We start from the raw sequence: 16611 nt of genomic DNA on the forward strand, positions 1-16611 counted from the left end.
TGTTGGAAAAGTGATGTGCTTATATGATGAATGAGGCTTTCAAAACAAAACCTTTGTCTTGTTCATGGCTAATTTAAATAGGCAAATCTTATAAGAAATAAATCATGCTTGTTATAGGGTTGCATGCCAAGATTTAATAAATAAACTGTAATCAAAGTGAATTACATTCTGGGAAATATATGGAAACATTCTCCCAACCCAATATGGAAAATAGCCTTTGGACACCAACTGAAACTACTTGGTTAGCTTGTTTTATAGGTACAGAAATAGAAAAACACAGTGAAATGCTGGTGCAGTGCAATAATCAGCTTCACACAATGCAGAAAATATTTCCTGCGTTTAAATTATGAGAAGAGTTAAAGAACTTGCCTTAAAGTTTCCTCAAAGTCTCAAAAAAGGAAAGCTCATTGGTGAAACTGACAGAAAAATCATTCCATTACGAAGCTCTTACTGAGTGTATATTAACAGAAGATAAAAACTGAAATGAATACTTTGCAAAAGTATGTAGTATTTTCCTTCAAAGATCAACTCATTTATTTTCAACAATCAGAGAATCAAATTCTTAACAAATTACAAATAACAGGTCTTTGGATAATTTCGCTGTGATATTTCACTATTCTGTCTGTTGTGCTTGTTTTCTGATATCGTTTTCTTGAAGGTTTTTCTCATTGAGGTAATCACCTTCAGCCACTGCGTTGGCTCAGAAACTTGAAAGCCATCTTCATTTTGTCTCGCTCCTGACAGCTACAGTATCTAAAAATTGCAGCAACACTTCCTGGTCTGGAAATAAAATACAAAGCAAGGACCTTGTAATTCGCTTCCTAAAAACAAGATTGCTGAGTGCTTTGTGTGCTTACATTTAAAGTTACATTCTGCTTAAACCGTCTCTGGCAGAATCAGCCCATTTGTCAAAACTGGACAGTGGTGTTCAAAACAACTCACGACAACCCACTTACTTAATTCTTTGTTAAGGCCTTGCCTCTTTGTTCATGAGTCTTTGGGCCTCAATTCCGGTCTTTCATTGACATGTATCCAGGGAAAGGGAAGCAAACAAAAATAATCTTATTTATTGATAGGTATGTTCTCTGGGAAAGTAACTGTTGGGGAAATCAATCCTCAGGGGTTGTGGGCCTTAATGAAAAGTGGTCTTAAAAAAATCAAATGTGCAGTTTGGTCTTTTTTTTAAGCCAACTGGAATAATCAAACAATGCCAAGACAATGTAAAGTAATAATTTAGTTAACTAACTCATGAAAAATAATGACAGTGTCATTGCCTCCCACAAAGTACAATAAACAAGCATATTATGTAAGGTAATACTGAATTTTATAGATGAGGAAGGTCCCTGATCTGTGTTGAGTTGGTCAATATCAGAAAGGATGGCAGTGGGTCACAGCAATTGGCCCATTCAGGCTAGGAGAAGAAAATATGCTTCACAGTTCCCTTTCCCAGTTGGCAACACCAATCCACACTGGGATACATTGATGTCAGGCAAGGACAGAATCATGTTCAGCTCTGGTGACCTCACAATTAAATAAACTCATCTCCAGTATTGAGGATATAGAGGGAGCTTGATGAATCATTTTCCAAAAGGGAAGGGAGAAAACTGGGAGGAACAGAATAATATCGTCAAAAGTATTCAAGGTTAGCATCAAAGAGAGGCAGTGCAATAACACATTGAAGCATTCACTCCAATGTGGGAGTTCACACAAATTCAATGATTAACTCCATTGTGCTGCTAACCTGAGCCATGGTACATTGTGATTTTCCAAGAGCAGAAATATGGGAACAACATTCTAGGGAATGCCATTGAACTACTCTCATATAATGCATTGTAATCAACACAGAAAATTTTCCAGACACTTTGAAGGATGCTGTCTGATTTCATTTTAGCTGCTGAGAACACATATATGTGTCCACACCCAAATACAGTGACACAACAGAATCAAAGGCTTTAAAACAAAATCACAAATTTCTACCAATATATACAGCACATTACTTCAGCAAAGCTAATTATCTTATTGCAAATTAGGTTTATCTTAATCAAGAGACTACAAACTGGAAAATACTGATGTGAATCTTTGAAAGGGCAGCAATGCCACTCTGCTCTTATTGGTTCCAACGATGAACAGGCTCTGTATTTCTGATGGAAAGGATAGTAGCTAGGTAGGGAGTCATTTGTGTAGGTGGTCAGGGTGACACATGAGTAAAGTAGGCGAAGTGTGTTATCAAGTCAGGAAGGATTGTCAGTTTGGAAGCTGGTTAGGTGAAATGTAGTGGGAGAATCAAGAATATGGTTGTGGGAAGTCATGAAGTCAGAGAAATTGGGTTGGATTGTGGGGTCAAAGAGGATAGTCTGAGGGATGTCAAAGAGGCAGTCAGGGGCTTAGTTGTATCGGTACCCAGAAGCTGGACAAAGAACTTTACATTAAATATTTCCTGGGTAACTGTCAAGGTAGGAGATTTTGGGTAATTTTGATTTTAATTCAAAGTCAGAGACATTTTTTGAGTTTCTCAGGAAGCAGGGAACTTGTCTGTCAAAAGTTTAGATTTCCCGGTATTTCCCACAGAGTCAGCATGAAAGGATTTCTGATGGATTCCGACATGTATCTCTCGTTATACGTCTGGTCTCCAACTTTTCAGAGACCAGAGGGTCTGGGCCAATTCATTCTCATTTGATACTGGATTTATTATATACAACTTATACTTACCAGCTTTAGAAGCCCACAGGTTTTCAAAAATACTTTAGAATGAACAAACAAATGATAAACCTCAACACTTGTTAACTTTTCACATATTTCCCTTCAGATAAAAGTGTTTTGTGATGGCAGAATCTGCTGGTTGATTAACAGTCTGATAGGCCACAATGTGATCCTTCCCTTCATGGGTGTTTTTACATCTTGACATCATTGATGGAATGATGAATCCGAGATGGCTTGTGGATTTTATGGACCATCATCATACATTTGTTTTTTTTTTAATTTGTTGCCCTCCACTGATCAATTTATCTTTAGCAGGGAGGTTTTGGGTGTAAAATTGTCAGACATTTGTTCTTCTTATTGAGGCTACAGTTTGTCCAAGTGTAGACTGCAGGATGCAATAACTGATACACTACCTGAGTTTCTCATTTTTATTTCTTGTAGTGCAGATATCCATAATTGTTGTGGAATTGGATTTTGTTGTGATTAGTCTTCAGCTAAACATTGACAGAAATAAAATTTGATAATGTTTTCACAGAAATTAACAAAGCCATACCTTTATTTGGAAGCGATGACAGATAGCTTTGGATTGCTTTAGGTTCCAGGGACTTCAATATTTTAGCAAAATCCATATTAATGTTTCCATATTCTCTTTCATATGTAGTTGGTTGCTTCCCAAATTCTTGGTTTTTGATGTGTGCTTGAGTCAGATTGGGCACTATTATTAATTTAAAAATGGAAGAATTTGAAACACACTTTGAGATGGAAAATCATAGGATTTCTATATTACTGATCCTATTGATAGGAACATTTGTTAAAGAAATATCAGCTTAATTCTATCTTAGTATAGTCATATTGCTTTGAACCCCGAGGAAATGTAACAGGTTACTTGTCATCTTATCTGGAGAATCACAAAGGTTAGTTGTGGTGCTTATGGTAGATGTACATGAAGGAGAATTTAGACTTATATATTAGCTTTCATGAACACAGGATATCCTCCAACATTCACAGTCAATAAAGTACTATTGAACAGTAGTCGCAATTGTACTGTACAAAAGTAACAGCTATTTACGCTCACAGAATTCAACAGTCCGGCCTTCGACAGTCTTGGATTTGCCTTTGGATCAATACCCACTTTGTCGAGACCATGTGATGGTTTGTGTAACACTATCCAGTGTTAAAAGTAAATTGCACACATCCTCTTCACTCAAGAAAATTAGGACCTGGAACATCAGGAGTTCCTGAACATTCCCAACAGTGACAGGCCTGAACATTGTATATCCATCAGAACTCAGGAGGTTAGGCCATGACATCAATTTTGCTGCCCTAAATGAAAGGCCAAGAGAAAAGGCCAACAAAAGGAACAAGACAGCAAGTGCTACCAATATAGTCCACATATTAATTCTGGGTTTTAGCCAACAAGTTGTACATGTATTATAGTTACCGTTCTAACATTATAAAATCAAGCTTATTGGTGTTTGTTCAAAACTGTAGAGTCTTGTGACTTCATTCTCTTACTAAGACCCCTAGATCTCACACTTTGCCCTCTTTAACAATGCAAGAGAGAAATTATTTTATCTCATAACAATGGTTTCATATTACAATCTGATCCCTATGTAATATAGATTTGGTGGCTTGTTGGAATTTGTTATAGGGTCAATGTGCAACAGGATCTGGACAACATCCAGGCTTGAACTGATAAGTCGCAAGGAATCTTTGTGCCAGTCATATCCAACAAGAGAGAATCGACAACATTGACAACATTCTAGCGATTACAATTGACTAGAAACTTATCTGGACTAACTATATACATATTATGACTATAAGAGCAGGACAGAGGCTAGAAATCCTGCAGTGAGTAGCTCACCTCCTGCCATCACCATCTACAAGGCATAAGTCAGGATTGTGATGGATATCACTCCTTTTGCCTGAATGAGTACAGCTCCAATAACATTCAAGAAATTCAACATCATCCAGGACAAAGTGGTACGTTTGTTTGCACCCAATCCACAAACATTTACTCCCATCACCACCGACACACAGTAGTAACCTTGTGTATCATCTCAAGATGCATTGTAGTAACTCAGCTAGGATCCTTTAATGGCTCCTTCCAAACTGGAGATTTCTATTATCTAAAAGAACAAGGAGAATAAATACATGGGAAGAGCACCACCTTCAAAAGTGCTATTTCAAGCCTCACATTATCCTGTCTTAGAAATATATTGATGTTCTTTCACCATTGGTTAGAATTCTGGAGCTCCTTTCATAATAGCACACTTGGTGTATCTATGCACCTCCACCACTTTTCCACCACCCAATCCTTATGGACTGCAATGGCTCAAGAAGGCAGTTCAGTACTTTGTCAGTGCAATTCACGATGGGCAACAAAAGCTGATCCAGCTAGTGACACCCCAATCTCATAAACGGATAAAAGAAGACATTGACATGCTACCAGCATGGTTGCTCCTAAACATGAAGCCATGATGAGATTTTACACCAAATTTAAGCAATCCCTAATCTGAATTCCAGGAGCTGACAAACTGTTTCACCTTTGAGATTTCTAGTGAAATTTCTAGAATATGAATTTGTCAGAACCAACACTTTGTTTCATCAGCAAGGCCATCGTGGTAACAGTCACCACCTGAAAACTGGCACCACCTTGACTGTGTAATCATTTGAAAAGGGATTGTAGAGATGTCATCACATAACTGAGGACAGCAAGCTAAATATTTCCTTATGCGATTTATTATCTCATTCAGTAAGGGCTCCAAATGGTAGAGGCTAAATGGAGTCGAGATGTGGGAAGGCGCTGAACACAGAGACTTCATTGAAAACACACAGAGGCAAAGTCTAGACGTCAGAGAGAGAAAGATTTAAACAAACTGTCTACCCTATGCTTCATGCATCACCCACCAAATAGATCGCACAGTAGATTTATCAGCCTCCAGATTGGAAGCAAGGCATCCTTGAACCTAAGGGACTGCCTAAGAGACACCAGCTTTCAAAAATAGCAATGAGATATTGACTAGATTATAGTTAACTAAGGATTAGATATTGTCTGACAGGGGGCTTGCGTATTATGGGCAGACAGGGGGGACACTTCATCTTGCATGCTTGAATTGTCTTCACAGAGGGCAGACTGGGCTTTTGTTTAACATCTCATCTGAAATCAGGCATAGCAGTCGTTTCGTATTGCATTAAAGTGTTAATCTGGGCCCCGTGCTCAAGTCAATGGGATAGAATTGGATCTCAAGACCTTCTGATTCAGAAGCAAGACTATGATCTCTAAGTCAAGCCTGAAACCAGAGAGTTTGGCTACTAAGTCAAGCCTGAAGGTGGAAGGTTTAGTTGCTGCATGAACTCCAAGCTTTAAGCAATGTCTTTCCATTGGCATTTCAGCCTCTGGCTTTTTTGGGGAAAAAAAATCAATGAATGAGAGGAAGGTGCCATAGAGAACCTAATAACAGACTGCTCAACCATGATGGTACAGTAAATAGAGTGACACAATCAACAAGAGTAATTAATCATTCTCACCTACACCTTTTGCTGCAACTTTCCAGTGTTTATTGCTGCCATAGCGAGTGGTGCAGACAGCGAGCTCAGGTTTTTGATCTCGTTTTCTCGAGTGATGTTTGTTATCTGTGACAGGCAGTTTTGGCTGACCTGGTTTGCGTATTATGGGCAGACAGGGGGGACACTTCATCTTGCATGCTTGAATAAAGAATTTGACACAAATGAAATGGAAAAGCACTACACTTATTCACTGCTTCAGTATCTTTGGATATAAGTTTAACATTTTCTACACTCACACTTTGGAAGCCCCTCCCATTACCACCACTCCTAACCCCCCAACAAATTCTCTCTTCATTGTTGTCACTTTTCACAAGAATGTTTCATTACTCTTGACAGTACAATTAACTTTGTTGCAGTGATGTTGTGATAGATCACTGCTTTAATTAATATTTGAATGACAGCCCTCCTGTTATTGTTGATTCCACAGCATTATCAACTTCCTTCAGATCCAAGTAATTACTGATGTTCACAGTGAGAAAACCAGTGATAGTAATGCTATTGAGTTACATGAGGAGATTATTAAATGCTGTCCTCTCCGACATGGTCATTGCCCAGTTATTAAGTGGTGTGAATGTTACCTCTCACTTATCAACCCAAGTGCAAATGATATCTGGATCATGCTGCATGTAGAAACCGATTATGTCAGGATCTGAGGAGTTGCAAATGGTACCAAACACTGCAGTAATCAGCAAACATCCTCATTTTTAACTTTATGATGGAGGAAGGTGTTTGATTAAGGAGCTCGACAGTTAAAAATAGGATATTACGCTGAAGAACTTCTGCAGAGGTGTCTTGGGACTCAGAAGATTAGCCTCCAACAAGCACTGCCATCTTCTTCATGCTAGGTACTCTGAGTAATTCTCCTTGAATCTATTGACTTCATTTTGATGGGGGTCATTAATGCCACATTGTCAAATGCACCCTTGATGTCAAGGACGAACACTCTGGTCTCATTTCCAGGAGTTGAGTGGTTTTCGTTTCAATGTTATAAAATGGCAGGAGCTGAGTGGGCCTGGTGGAACACAAACTGAGCATCATTGAGCAGGAGATTGCTGAATGAGTACCACTTGATAGCACTGACAATGACACTGTCCATGACTTTACTGATGATCAAGTGTAAGCTGATTGGGCTGGGTTGGATTTAACCTGTTTTTTTATGGACATACCTGGATAATTTTCTGCATTGTCAGGTCGATGTCAGTGTACTGGAACAGCTTGGCTCGAGTCATGGCTAGTTCTGGAATACAAGTCTTCAGTATTACTGCTTGGAAGATGCAGACGTTTGCAGTACATGGTGTCTTCAGTCATTTCTCGATATCATATGGTGTGGATCAAATGGCATTTATGATCCTGGAGACTTCAGGAGAAGGTTGAGCTGGAATATTCACTGAGCACTTCTGGTTGAGGGTCAGGTCGTTCTGCTATAATGCGACAGTTCCTCCGCAACCTTGCGCTATAGAAAATCAAGCTGTAGAAGATCGCTGATAAAACATCACTATACCCATTCAGTTGAAAGTTTGAGTTATCCAAACAACGTCTGCAGTTCATCAATCGCATTATAGCCCATTCGCGCTAATGAAGCATGCATTATAGCAGAACGACCTAGTTGCAAATTGGCATTCAATAGTGTTAGGATCACTGATTCCTAAACTATCAACATCCTGGGGGTTATCATTGACCAGAAACTGAACTGGATTAAGCACATAAATGCAACAGCACATCAAAGGCTCAAACTTCTATGACAAGTAACTCTCCTCCTGCTTACCCAGCGCACCAATAACAAGGTATATATTAGGGGTGAGATGGAATACTCTACACTTGCCTGGATGAATACAGTTCAAATAATATTCAAGAAGTTCTCCATTAGAAAGAAAGCAGCCCATGTAATTGGTACCCTACTCATCACCATACATTTACCATTGATGCACAGTTGCAGCACTCTGTACCAATTACAAGATGCACTGCAATAATTCACCAAGGTGTCTCTAACTCACCTTCCAAATCCATGACCTCTACCACCTAAAAGGACAAGGGAAATAGATGCATGCGAACACTGTCAAATTCCTCTCTAAAGTTTATACCAGTCAGACTGTGTTGTTGCTCTTTCATGTCAGTGGTTCAAAATTCTGAAACTCCCTTCCTGATGGCTTCATACACCAATGACTGCAGCAGTTCAAAATGATTACTCACCTCCGCCTTCATAGGACAATAGGTATAGGTAATAAACGCTGACCTAGTCAGCAAAGCTTACATCCCATGAATGAATTAAAAGAAAATCACAACTAGATGTGGCAGAACTGCAGAGCTCCAAGCTGACCTCTTGGCTGTGGAGTAATTAGCTCTCTGTCGCATGCTGCTTCCACTGTTTGATACAAGGAGCTCAGTTAGTTTAAGTGCTTGACATCTTATTTTAGGCATGCCTTGTGCTACTCCCACGGTGCCTTCCTGCATTCTTCATTGAACCAAGGTTAATTCCTCAGCTTGATTGTAATGGCACAGTGGAGGATATGTCATGATATTGCACATCATAGAAAGGCTTTTTCTGTTGCTGATGCACCACAGTACCTCATGGATGCCCAGCACGGGTTGATAAGTCTGCTCTGAATCTAGCCCATTCAGCATGGTAGTAGTGCCATACAACATTGTGGAGGGAAGGGCTCAGTGTACATACAGGTCTTTGTTGACACAAGAACTGAGCACGAGTCACTCTGAGCTATATTACCATGGGCTGATGAGCATTGCTGTCAGATGCATCTCTTTATGGAAGGCTTAGTTAACAGTGTTAAAAATCACACAACACCAGGTTATAGTCCAACAGGTTTAATTGGAAGCACACTAGCTTTCGGAGTGACTCTCCTTCATCAGGTGGTAGTGGAGGGCTCAATTGCTCCAAAAGCTAGTGTGCTTCCAATTAAACCTGTTGGACTATAACCTGGTGTTGTGTGGTTTTTAACTTTGTACACCCCAGTCCAACACCGCCATCTCCAAGTCATGCTTAGTTAACAGTGTGAGAGTTCTTTTCGAATCCGTGCAACGTGGAAACAGGCCCTTTGGCCCAACAAGTCCACACCGACCCTCTGAAGAGTAACCCACAAAGACCCATTCCCCTATCCTATTATCCCACATTTTGCCCCTGACTAATGCACCTAACATACACAGCCCTGAAAATTGTGGATGTAAAAATGTTAGATGTAATTTTTCATTACTGTTGAGGAATGCTCATTTCTTGAAAAGAGGGAAGCGGAGACATGTATCAAATCGCTGATGTGGACGAGATTCTTGGTTGCAGTTGATACATACTCAATGTAACCTGGCAGATAAGGCCATTTCACCCACCTTTCCCCAATACTACAACACTGCAATCAGATGAACAGACATCCCAAAACACTACCAAAAGAACTATCATTGAAATCCTGTGCTGAATGGATGATTTTCTGATATCATGGGGACACAGTGAAGAGATCGAAAAGGTTAATGAGGAATTTTACCTTTCCTCTCTCCTCCCTGCTGTACACCCACATGATCCTTGGGTCTCACAACCTTGTCACCCAGCAGAATCACTGAATCAATCATCATTACTAAAAAGTCTGAAATCACTCAGAAAGTTATATGATGTAGAGGGAATAATATTCTGCTCATGGATGAGCTAATCGGCCTGAATAACTGTTGGTACTTGTATTTGTGAATACGACTAAAATATAAGTCATACCCAATGTTAGTCTTGTCACTAATCAGTTCAGTTTACAATTACTCTACTCCTCATTTGGCACTGCCAAATGTTGTCCTATTAAAATAGCCTCCATCTGCTGCTCCTTGTGACATTTCTCACAGTTCACATCAAGTTAGAACTTTATGTTCAAGATCTAGCTTCCATTAATTATATATTGGTCTAATGAAACGTGGCATATCAGAAAAGGGTGTCTTATATCTTTTCAATTCATCTATAAACTTGAATAGCGTAATTATCCGTGTTTAATGAGCTCCTACCTTGTTGGATTCCCAGGTAATCTTGCCTATATATTGTATCATATTGACATGCATTTAACCTGGCCATATCTTCAGAAGACAATGATTTCACAAAATATGCTTTTACTCTATCAAAGGTCTCTGGATCCTTCATGAGTAGTTTAAATAGCAACGAACACTGTAACAGAACAATTTATCAAAAATGAGAGTACAGCATAACGTGGTTATGTCAACATGTAAAATACCTACAAAGTCTTTACCAAAGAGCCAGATGCTACCCAGGCCATGGTGACAGAGGATGCAAAAGTGATAGGAAATAAGTGTTGCCATGACCATTGGTGCTTCAAGTTGACAAGGCATTGGGACCAGATAAGAAACATCCAAGGATTTTGAAAGAAATGAGAAGGGAAATTGAAAGAATACAGCCATTAACTTTCAGTGTTTCCTAAACATAGGGGAGGTGCCTGAAAACTGGAAATTTGCAAACCTCGCGTTCAAGAAAGATTGTGAATATAAACTCAGCAATTATAGACCAATCCATTTAACTTCATTGGTGGTGAAGCTTCTACAGACAGTTATTTGGCACTGAATTAGTAGTTACATGAAAAAGTTGGATTGTTTAGGTAGAGTTATATGGATTTCAGATGAGAATTTGTGCTTGATTAATTTGCAGGAGCTTTTTGAAGGGGTAACAGAAAGGCTCAATGAGGGTGAGGCTGTTGATGTGATGTACGTAGACTTTCTGAAGGCACTACAGTGTCACACAACAGACTGGTGAGGTAAGTTAGAGTCATGGAGTAAAAGGTCAGTAGCAAAAAGGGAACAAAATTGGCTGTGTGAAGAGAAACAGAGAGTAATGGTTAATGGATATGTTTTGGGCTGGAGGAAGCCATGGAGCAGAATTCCCCAGTGGTCAGTACTGGGACCCTTATTTGTCCTGATATGTATTAATGATTTGGATCTTGGTGTGCAGGGGACAATTTCAAAACTTATAGATGACATGAGACTTGAAAGAATTGTAAACTGTGAGGAGGACAGTATAGAATTCAATAAAAAGGTGATGGCGTGCTGGATAGGTGACAGATGAATTTCGAAGCAGAGAGTGTGAAGTGGTGTGTTCAGATTGTAAAAAACATTGAAAGACTATTTAAATGTAGGGTTCAATTCTAAGGAGGGAGGGTAAAGGTGCAGCAATCCTTGATGTATATGTGCAAGACAGCTGGAAAGAGCAATAAAGCACACAATTTCCTCTGCCTTTATTGGTGACATATACAAAAGCATGGAGGTGATGATAAACTTGTGTAAGACAGTTGGACCTCAGCTGAAGGATTGTGTACAATTGTAGTTTCCACATTATTGGAAGGATGTGAACATATTGCAGAGTGTGCAGAAGTGGTTTAAAAGAATGATTCCAAGGATGACAAACTTCACTTATGAGGATGGGTTGAAGAAGCAGGACTGGAGAGAAGAAGGCTAAAAGGAAATCTGACAGGGGTTTTCTAAATCATGAGCACACTGGGTGGAGTAGATAGGGAGAAGCTATTCCCACCAGTACATGGAACAAGAATAAGAGGGCATAGATTTTGAGAGCTTTGCAAAAGAAGCAAGAGTGATATGAGAAAAACTTTTTCACTCATTGAGTATAGAGTGGAATGCATATTCTGGAAATGTGGTGGAGGCAGGTTCAATTGAAGCATTCAAGAGGGCCTTGGACATTATGTGGATAAAATAATGTATGAGGATAAAGTAGGTGATGGTGATCATTTAAAGAGCCGTGCAGGCACAATGAGTCAAATGGCCTCTTTTTGCTCCACAAAATATTTGTAAAGTTTGTCATGAGCAGTATCTATCAACATTACTTACTGGACATTGTGGAATAGTTTCTTTTTTGCTTCCTGATGATGTTCCATGTCGTATGGGCTGTTGGTTTAATCCATGTTTCCAGGAATAATTATTACTGTATACAGTGTCACCAATAGGTTCATGGAGTTGAAATGGGAAAGTAAACCCATTTGATGATCCTGGACTGGAGATGGGAACAGACAAAAGAGGAACTAGTAAATACCACGCACACTGAAAGGACTGGAGTCAGATCTCCAAAACTTAGAATAGCCATCATGGTTAATATACTGATGGCTGGTATTTCATATTCCACACCTCTAAACAAACTGGAGATCATTTAGAACACTGCAGCCCATGCCACAATGTATACAATCTTGTTCCCCGATCATGGACCTTTTTCCACCTGCTGACTTTTAGGTAAAAGTCTTCGTATTTTGTGCATTGTGAATAGTCAGAAAGAAATTTGCCTGACGATGGAAAAGATTCTCGAACGTTTAACTTAATATTCTCAGAAACTGCTTCTGTGAATGTTTTTTGGCAAACATATTACATTAGACTAAATGAATTGTTTGCATGAAACTAATAGCAGTTTGTACAAATGGAATTTCTCACTGGATGAGGATGCTATGACATTTAAGTATGAGCAAGATGGACAAGAACAGCAAACTTTGTTTGTTAGTCTGGGTAGAGTAGAGTACACCAGGAAAGACTCTTCAGCAAATAAAATTTAAATGACATGCTCAAATCAGACAATTGAAAGAAATTGTTTAACAAACGCGTTAATGCATTGATTTATTGCTAAGTTATCAGACTTCTTACCTGGCAACCAGTACTGGATGAGCAAAGTAGTTTGCCAATTAAATATTGTGAAGATTGAAGCGACAGTTTTCATTCCCACTTCAAACTCCAATCCTAACTATAAACTCCATCTCTCTCCCTTGGAATGATCTGAGATTAAGTTGATTTGTTCACAATATGGTGTGATGTTTGCCCCTGAGAAGGTCTCTGATCACATATTTGTGCCATTGCTAAGATTGTCTATTCCCACTTTTGAAATATGGCTGACTTTGCCTGCCTCTGTTCAGCTACAGTTGAAACCTCCTTTCATGCTGTCATTACCTCTAGCTTGAGTGATTCAACACACGTCTCTTATATTCTATATATCTAAACAAACAACAGATCAATCAGAATGCTGCTGCCCATGTCGTAATGCACTCAATCCTATTCCTTGATTACCCCTACTGCTCATTGATCATGTTCATTGATCTGCATTGGCTCTTGGTCAAAACATAGCTTGATCTTAAAATTTTCATTGATTTCAAATCCCTCCATGGCCTCATCCTTCTCTATAAACTCCTCCAACCCCACAAATTATCTGTGATATCTGAGTTCCTTTAATTCTGGCCTCTTGTGGATCCTGATGTTAAATACTTCACCATTAATGACTATGCCTTCAGTTGCTTGGACTCTAGCTCTGGAATATACTCCCTACACATCCATAGCTCCTTAACTCACATTCCTACTTTAAAATACTCCTTAAAATATTTCTCTTTGATCAAGATTTTCAACATATGATTATTAACACCTTGTGCCTCAGTGCTGCGCTTTGTTTAATAAGGTAAGTCTACTCACTGTTGGTTTCAGTCATTAACTAACCTCACCAGACATTTTGGAGCTATAATAGCTTAAATCACTCCTTTATTTTATTCAGACTCACCGGATAGCTTCAGGCAAAGGAATTGGTCGATAGACAAATTCACGCTGGAATGTTGTTTGATATGGATCAAAGTCTGGAGACCTCCCTAGAAAGGCAGATAACCTGAGTTCATGGTGAACATTTTTTCAGTGTAAAATACAAAAGATTATTGGAGAAGAAAATGTAAAGAAAGATCCACAAATATAGTTATTGGGTACCTATCAAATTGAATTTGTCTTATTCTGGGATCCTCAGTTCAGGACAGATTTTTATAGACACAGAGCCAGAAATATTTGCATTAAAATAGAATGTTATTCACCTAAATATGTTTGTGCCTTAATTTTCCAGCTGCAATGTAAAATCATCTCTCTCCCATTCCCTTACATTTCCATCCATTTCAATTAATTACCTACTCTTCCCTTAAAAATTCCACTGGTCTCTGACTTAACCATTCCAATGAAAATATTCTGCTTCGAAATAATCTTCTTAGCCCCTTACTCCTCCATTTGGTCTTCAGATGTGGGTAATGCTAGGAAGGTCGGCAATTATTACTCAGAAACGTTATTCAGATGCTGGGCCTTCTCCTGCGACTATTAAATTCAGAAGAAGGAGATGGTGAGGGAGAGAAGAGGATAGTGACTGACGGATGAAAGAAGGGCATAGTGAGATTGAGAGATAGGGGATGACAGTAATAAGAAAGAGAAGGATATTGATCAGAACAGGGAGGAATATAATGTTCAGGGGCAGGGGAGGGGGTTTGGTATTATCGAAATGGGAGGACATTATGTTTAAGTGGGAGGGTGTTTGTGATCCTTGACAGTATAAGGCAGCAACTGAGAAAGAAGGGAGCTTGTATTTGGGATAAGGACAGAGGCATTGTTCCAGAAATGGACACAAATAATTATATGAAAAGGACGGAAACAACTGACTGTGTGGAGTTTGCACATTCTCCCCGTGTCTGCGTGGGTTTCCTCCGGGTGCTCCAGTTTCCTCCCACAGTCCAAAAATGTGCAGGTTAGGTGAATTGGCCATGCTAACTTGCCCATAGTGTTAGGTGGAAGGGTAAATGTAGGGGAATGAGTCTGGGTGGGTTGCGCTTCTGTGGGTCGGTGTGGACTTGTTGGGCCGAAGGGCCTGTTTCCACACAGTAACTAATCTAATCTAATTGAAGGGATAAAGGTGAAAGTGGGAGGAATACAGTGTTTGATATGTGAAATGTGGCCAGAAGCTTGCTCCTCCAGGCTCGAAATTCCAGGTATGTTTTCTTGATAGAACCATCTTTTCAATAGAGCTTGCAGATCAAGGACAGCTGGTTAGCCACCTGCTTCTCTTAATTCAGTTGGTTCTATTCAGTACTGACTACAGGAGTTTACAAAGGGGTTTTCAAATGAACATTGGGTCTTTAATGCCTCGTCCAAATATCATTTCTGGATACATTTTTTGGTGCCTGTCCTAATCTGGCATCCAGATCATACAGAGTAACCGACCCCTGTGAAATCAAACAAGAGATGTTACAACTGGACTTGGCGGTTGGGTGAAGATGCTAATGACTGTGAAAGGTAGGGGGTGAGAAGATGCCAGGGACTGTGAGAACATGGGGAGCGGTACTGGTTACTGTTAGCAGGGGATTTGGGAGGTACTGGTTACTATGAGAACAGGGGTAGAGGGGATGGTAAGTGTGAGAGCTCAGGAGTGTGGATTCAACATGAAGGAGCATGGGAAGGGGTAGTTTGAAACCATAATAGGTGAAGGGGATGTGGAGGCATCTCAGAAATCAATATAAGGTTACAACATATTGAATCACAGCGTCATTATCGTCATGCGAACATACTCGCACTCCCAGCATTAGTCTCCCACAGACAGGTCTAGAAAAAGAGACAAAAGGGACACAGGGCAAATAATCAAAATAAGAGATAAGCCTTTTAAATACAGGGCAGTCAGTCACCCAAAAAGTAGAACATGCAAGCGTATATCACTTACCACAGTGGACTCATCTGAGTCTGTTTTTGACTTCTCGAAAGCTTGTAAATCCCATGGCTGCCATCTTTGAAATACTTTTCACTTGCAGTTCATTTTCAAAGTTATTGCTGCATAGCAGGTTCGCAATGATGACTGGCTACAGCATAAAGAACAGTTTTACCTCATTTATTCCACTTACCTCGGCAAAGATCAGATCCGTATTTTCTGTGGTCTGCTTTTCTTTTTCCACACTTTTTACACTCTTTAACTTTCTTTGGTATCTTGGTAACCTTCTGAGGAATGGCTGGCTCTTTGTTTTTCTTTGCTTTTCTGTGATCATTCTTCACTTCTCGACAGTATCGTGAATGCTAGGGAAAGGGAGTTTGAATAGCAGTATTAAAATGGGTGAGGAAAATCACATTTACAAAACCTAATTAGAGGTGTTCTTTCAGGAACAGCTAAAACGTATAATCACTTAGATTCTGAGTTTACCTGGACAGCATTGGGGTCAGGTAGTTTCTTCACATTTGATGTTAGAATCAGATCCATGTCATTCAATAACTTAATAGTGTCGTCACCTCTAGTTTACTGCGTAGAAATTAATCTGTTTGAGCTTTTGATTAGCAGCCGGAAGAAGTTGTGCTTCTGTTGCCAAGAGGCACAGTGTGGTTGCCTAGTGTAGAGTAAACAAACAGCTGACAAAAGGAAGTATGAAGATTACATTTCAAATGGTGGATTTAAAGCTTTAGTCTTCTGCAGCTTCAGAATGGCATTGTATCTGCTTGGAATACAATACTGATGTATCGTACAGGCCCATCACATCTCACTGATTTGTACTTAAAATCACTCATTTTGGTACAAGCCACATTTAAAGATAT

General features: G+C 39.5%; 1 protein-coding gene across 1 annotated transcript; it reads right to left on the reverse strand.

Annotated features, from left to right (window-relative positions):
* Positions 1–521: 521 nt before the first annotated feature.
* tex26 (testis expressed 26) lies at positions 522–16377 on the reverse strand. The gene is made up of 8 exons (XM_072576606.1): positions 16226–16377; positions 15933–16101; positions 13796–13880; positions 12100–12262; positions 10258–10414; positions 6232–6408; positions 3254–3415; positions 522–780 (listed from the first exon to the last, which is right to left on the reverse strand). The coding sequence occupies exons 1-8, from the start codon at positions 16280–16282 to the stop codon at positions 722–724; spliced, it is 1029 nt and encodes a 342-aa protein (XP_072432707.1). The 5' UTR covers positions 16283–16377; the 3' UTR covers positions 522–721.
* Between the last annotated feature and the right edge of the window lie 234 nt (positions 16378–16611).

The sequence above is a fragment of the Chiloscyllium punctatum genome, chromosome 9 (genome assembly GCF_047496795.1).
Source record: "Chiloscyllium punctatum isolate Juve2018m chromosome 9, sChiPun1.3, whole genome shotgun sequence".
Taxonomy (NCBI): Eukaryota; Metazoa; Chordata; class Chondrichthyes; order Orectolobiformes; family Hemiscylliidae; genus Chiloscyllium; species Chiloscyllium punctatum.

Bases quoted from the DNA above. Each gene is read 5' to 3' on its own strand.
- tex26 (XM_072576606.1), bottom strand. From the start codon at position 16,282: ATGGATCTGATTCTAACATCAAATGTGAAGAAACTACCTGACCCCAAT. The intron at 13,881-15,932 runs GTAAGTGGAATA...CTGCCTTTCTAG, and splicing joins CGGATCTGATCTTTGCCGAG to GGAGGTCTCCAGACTTTGAT. The intron at 781-3,253 runs GTATGGCTTTGT...TTTTATTTCCAG, and splicing joins GTCATCGCTTCCAAATAAAG to ACCAGGAAGTGTTGCTGCAA.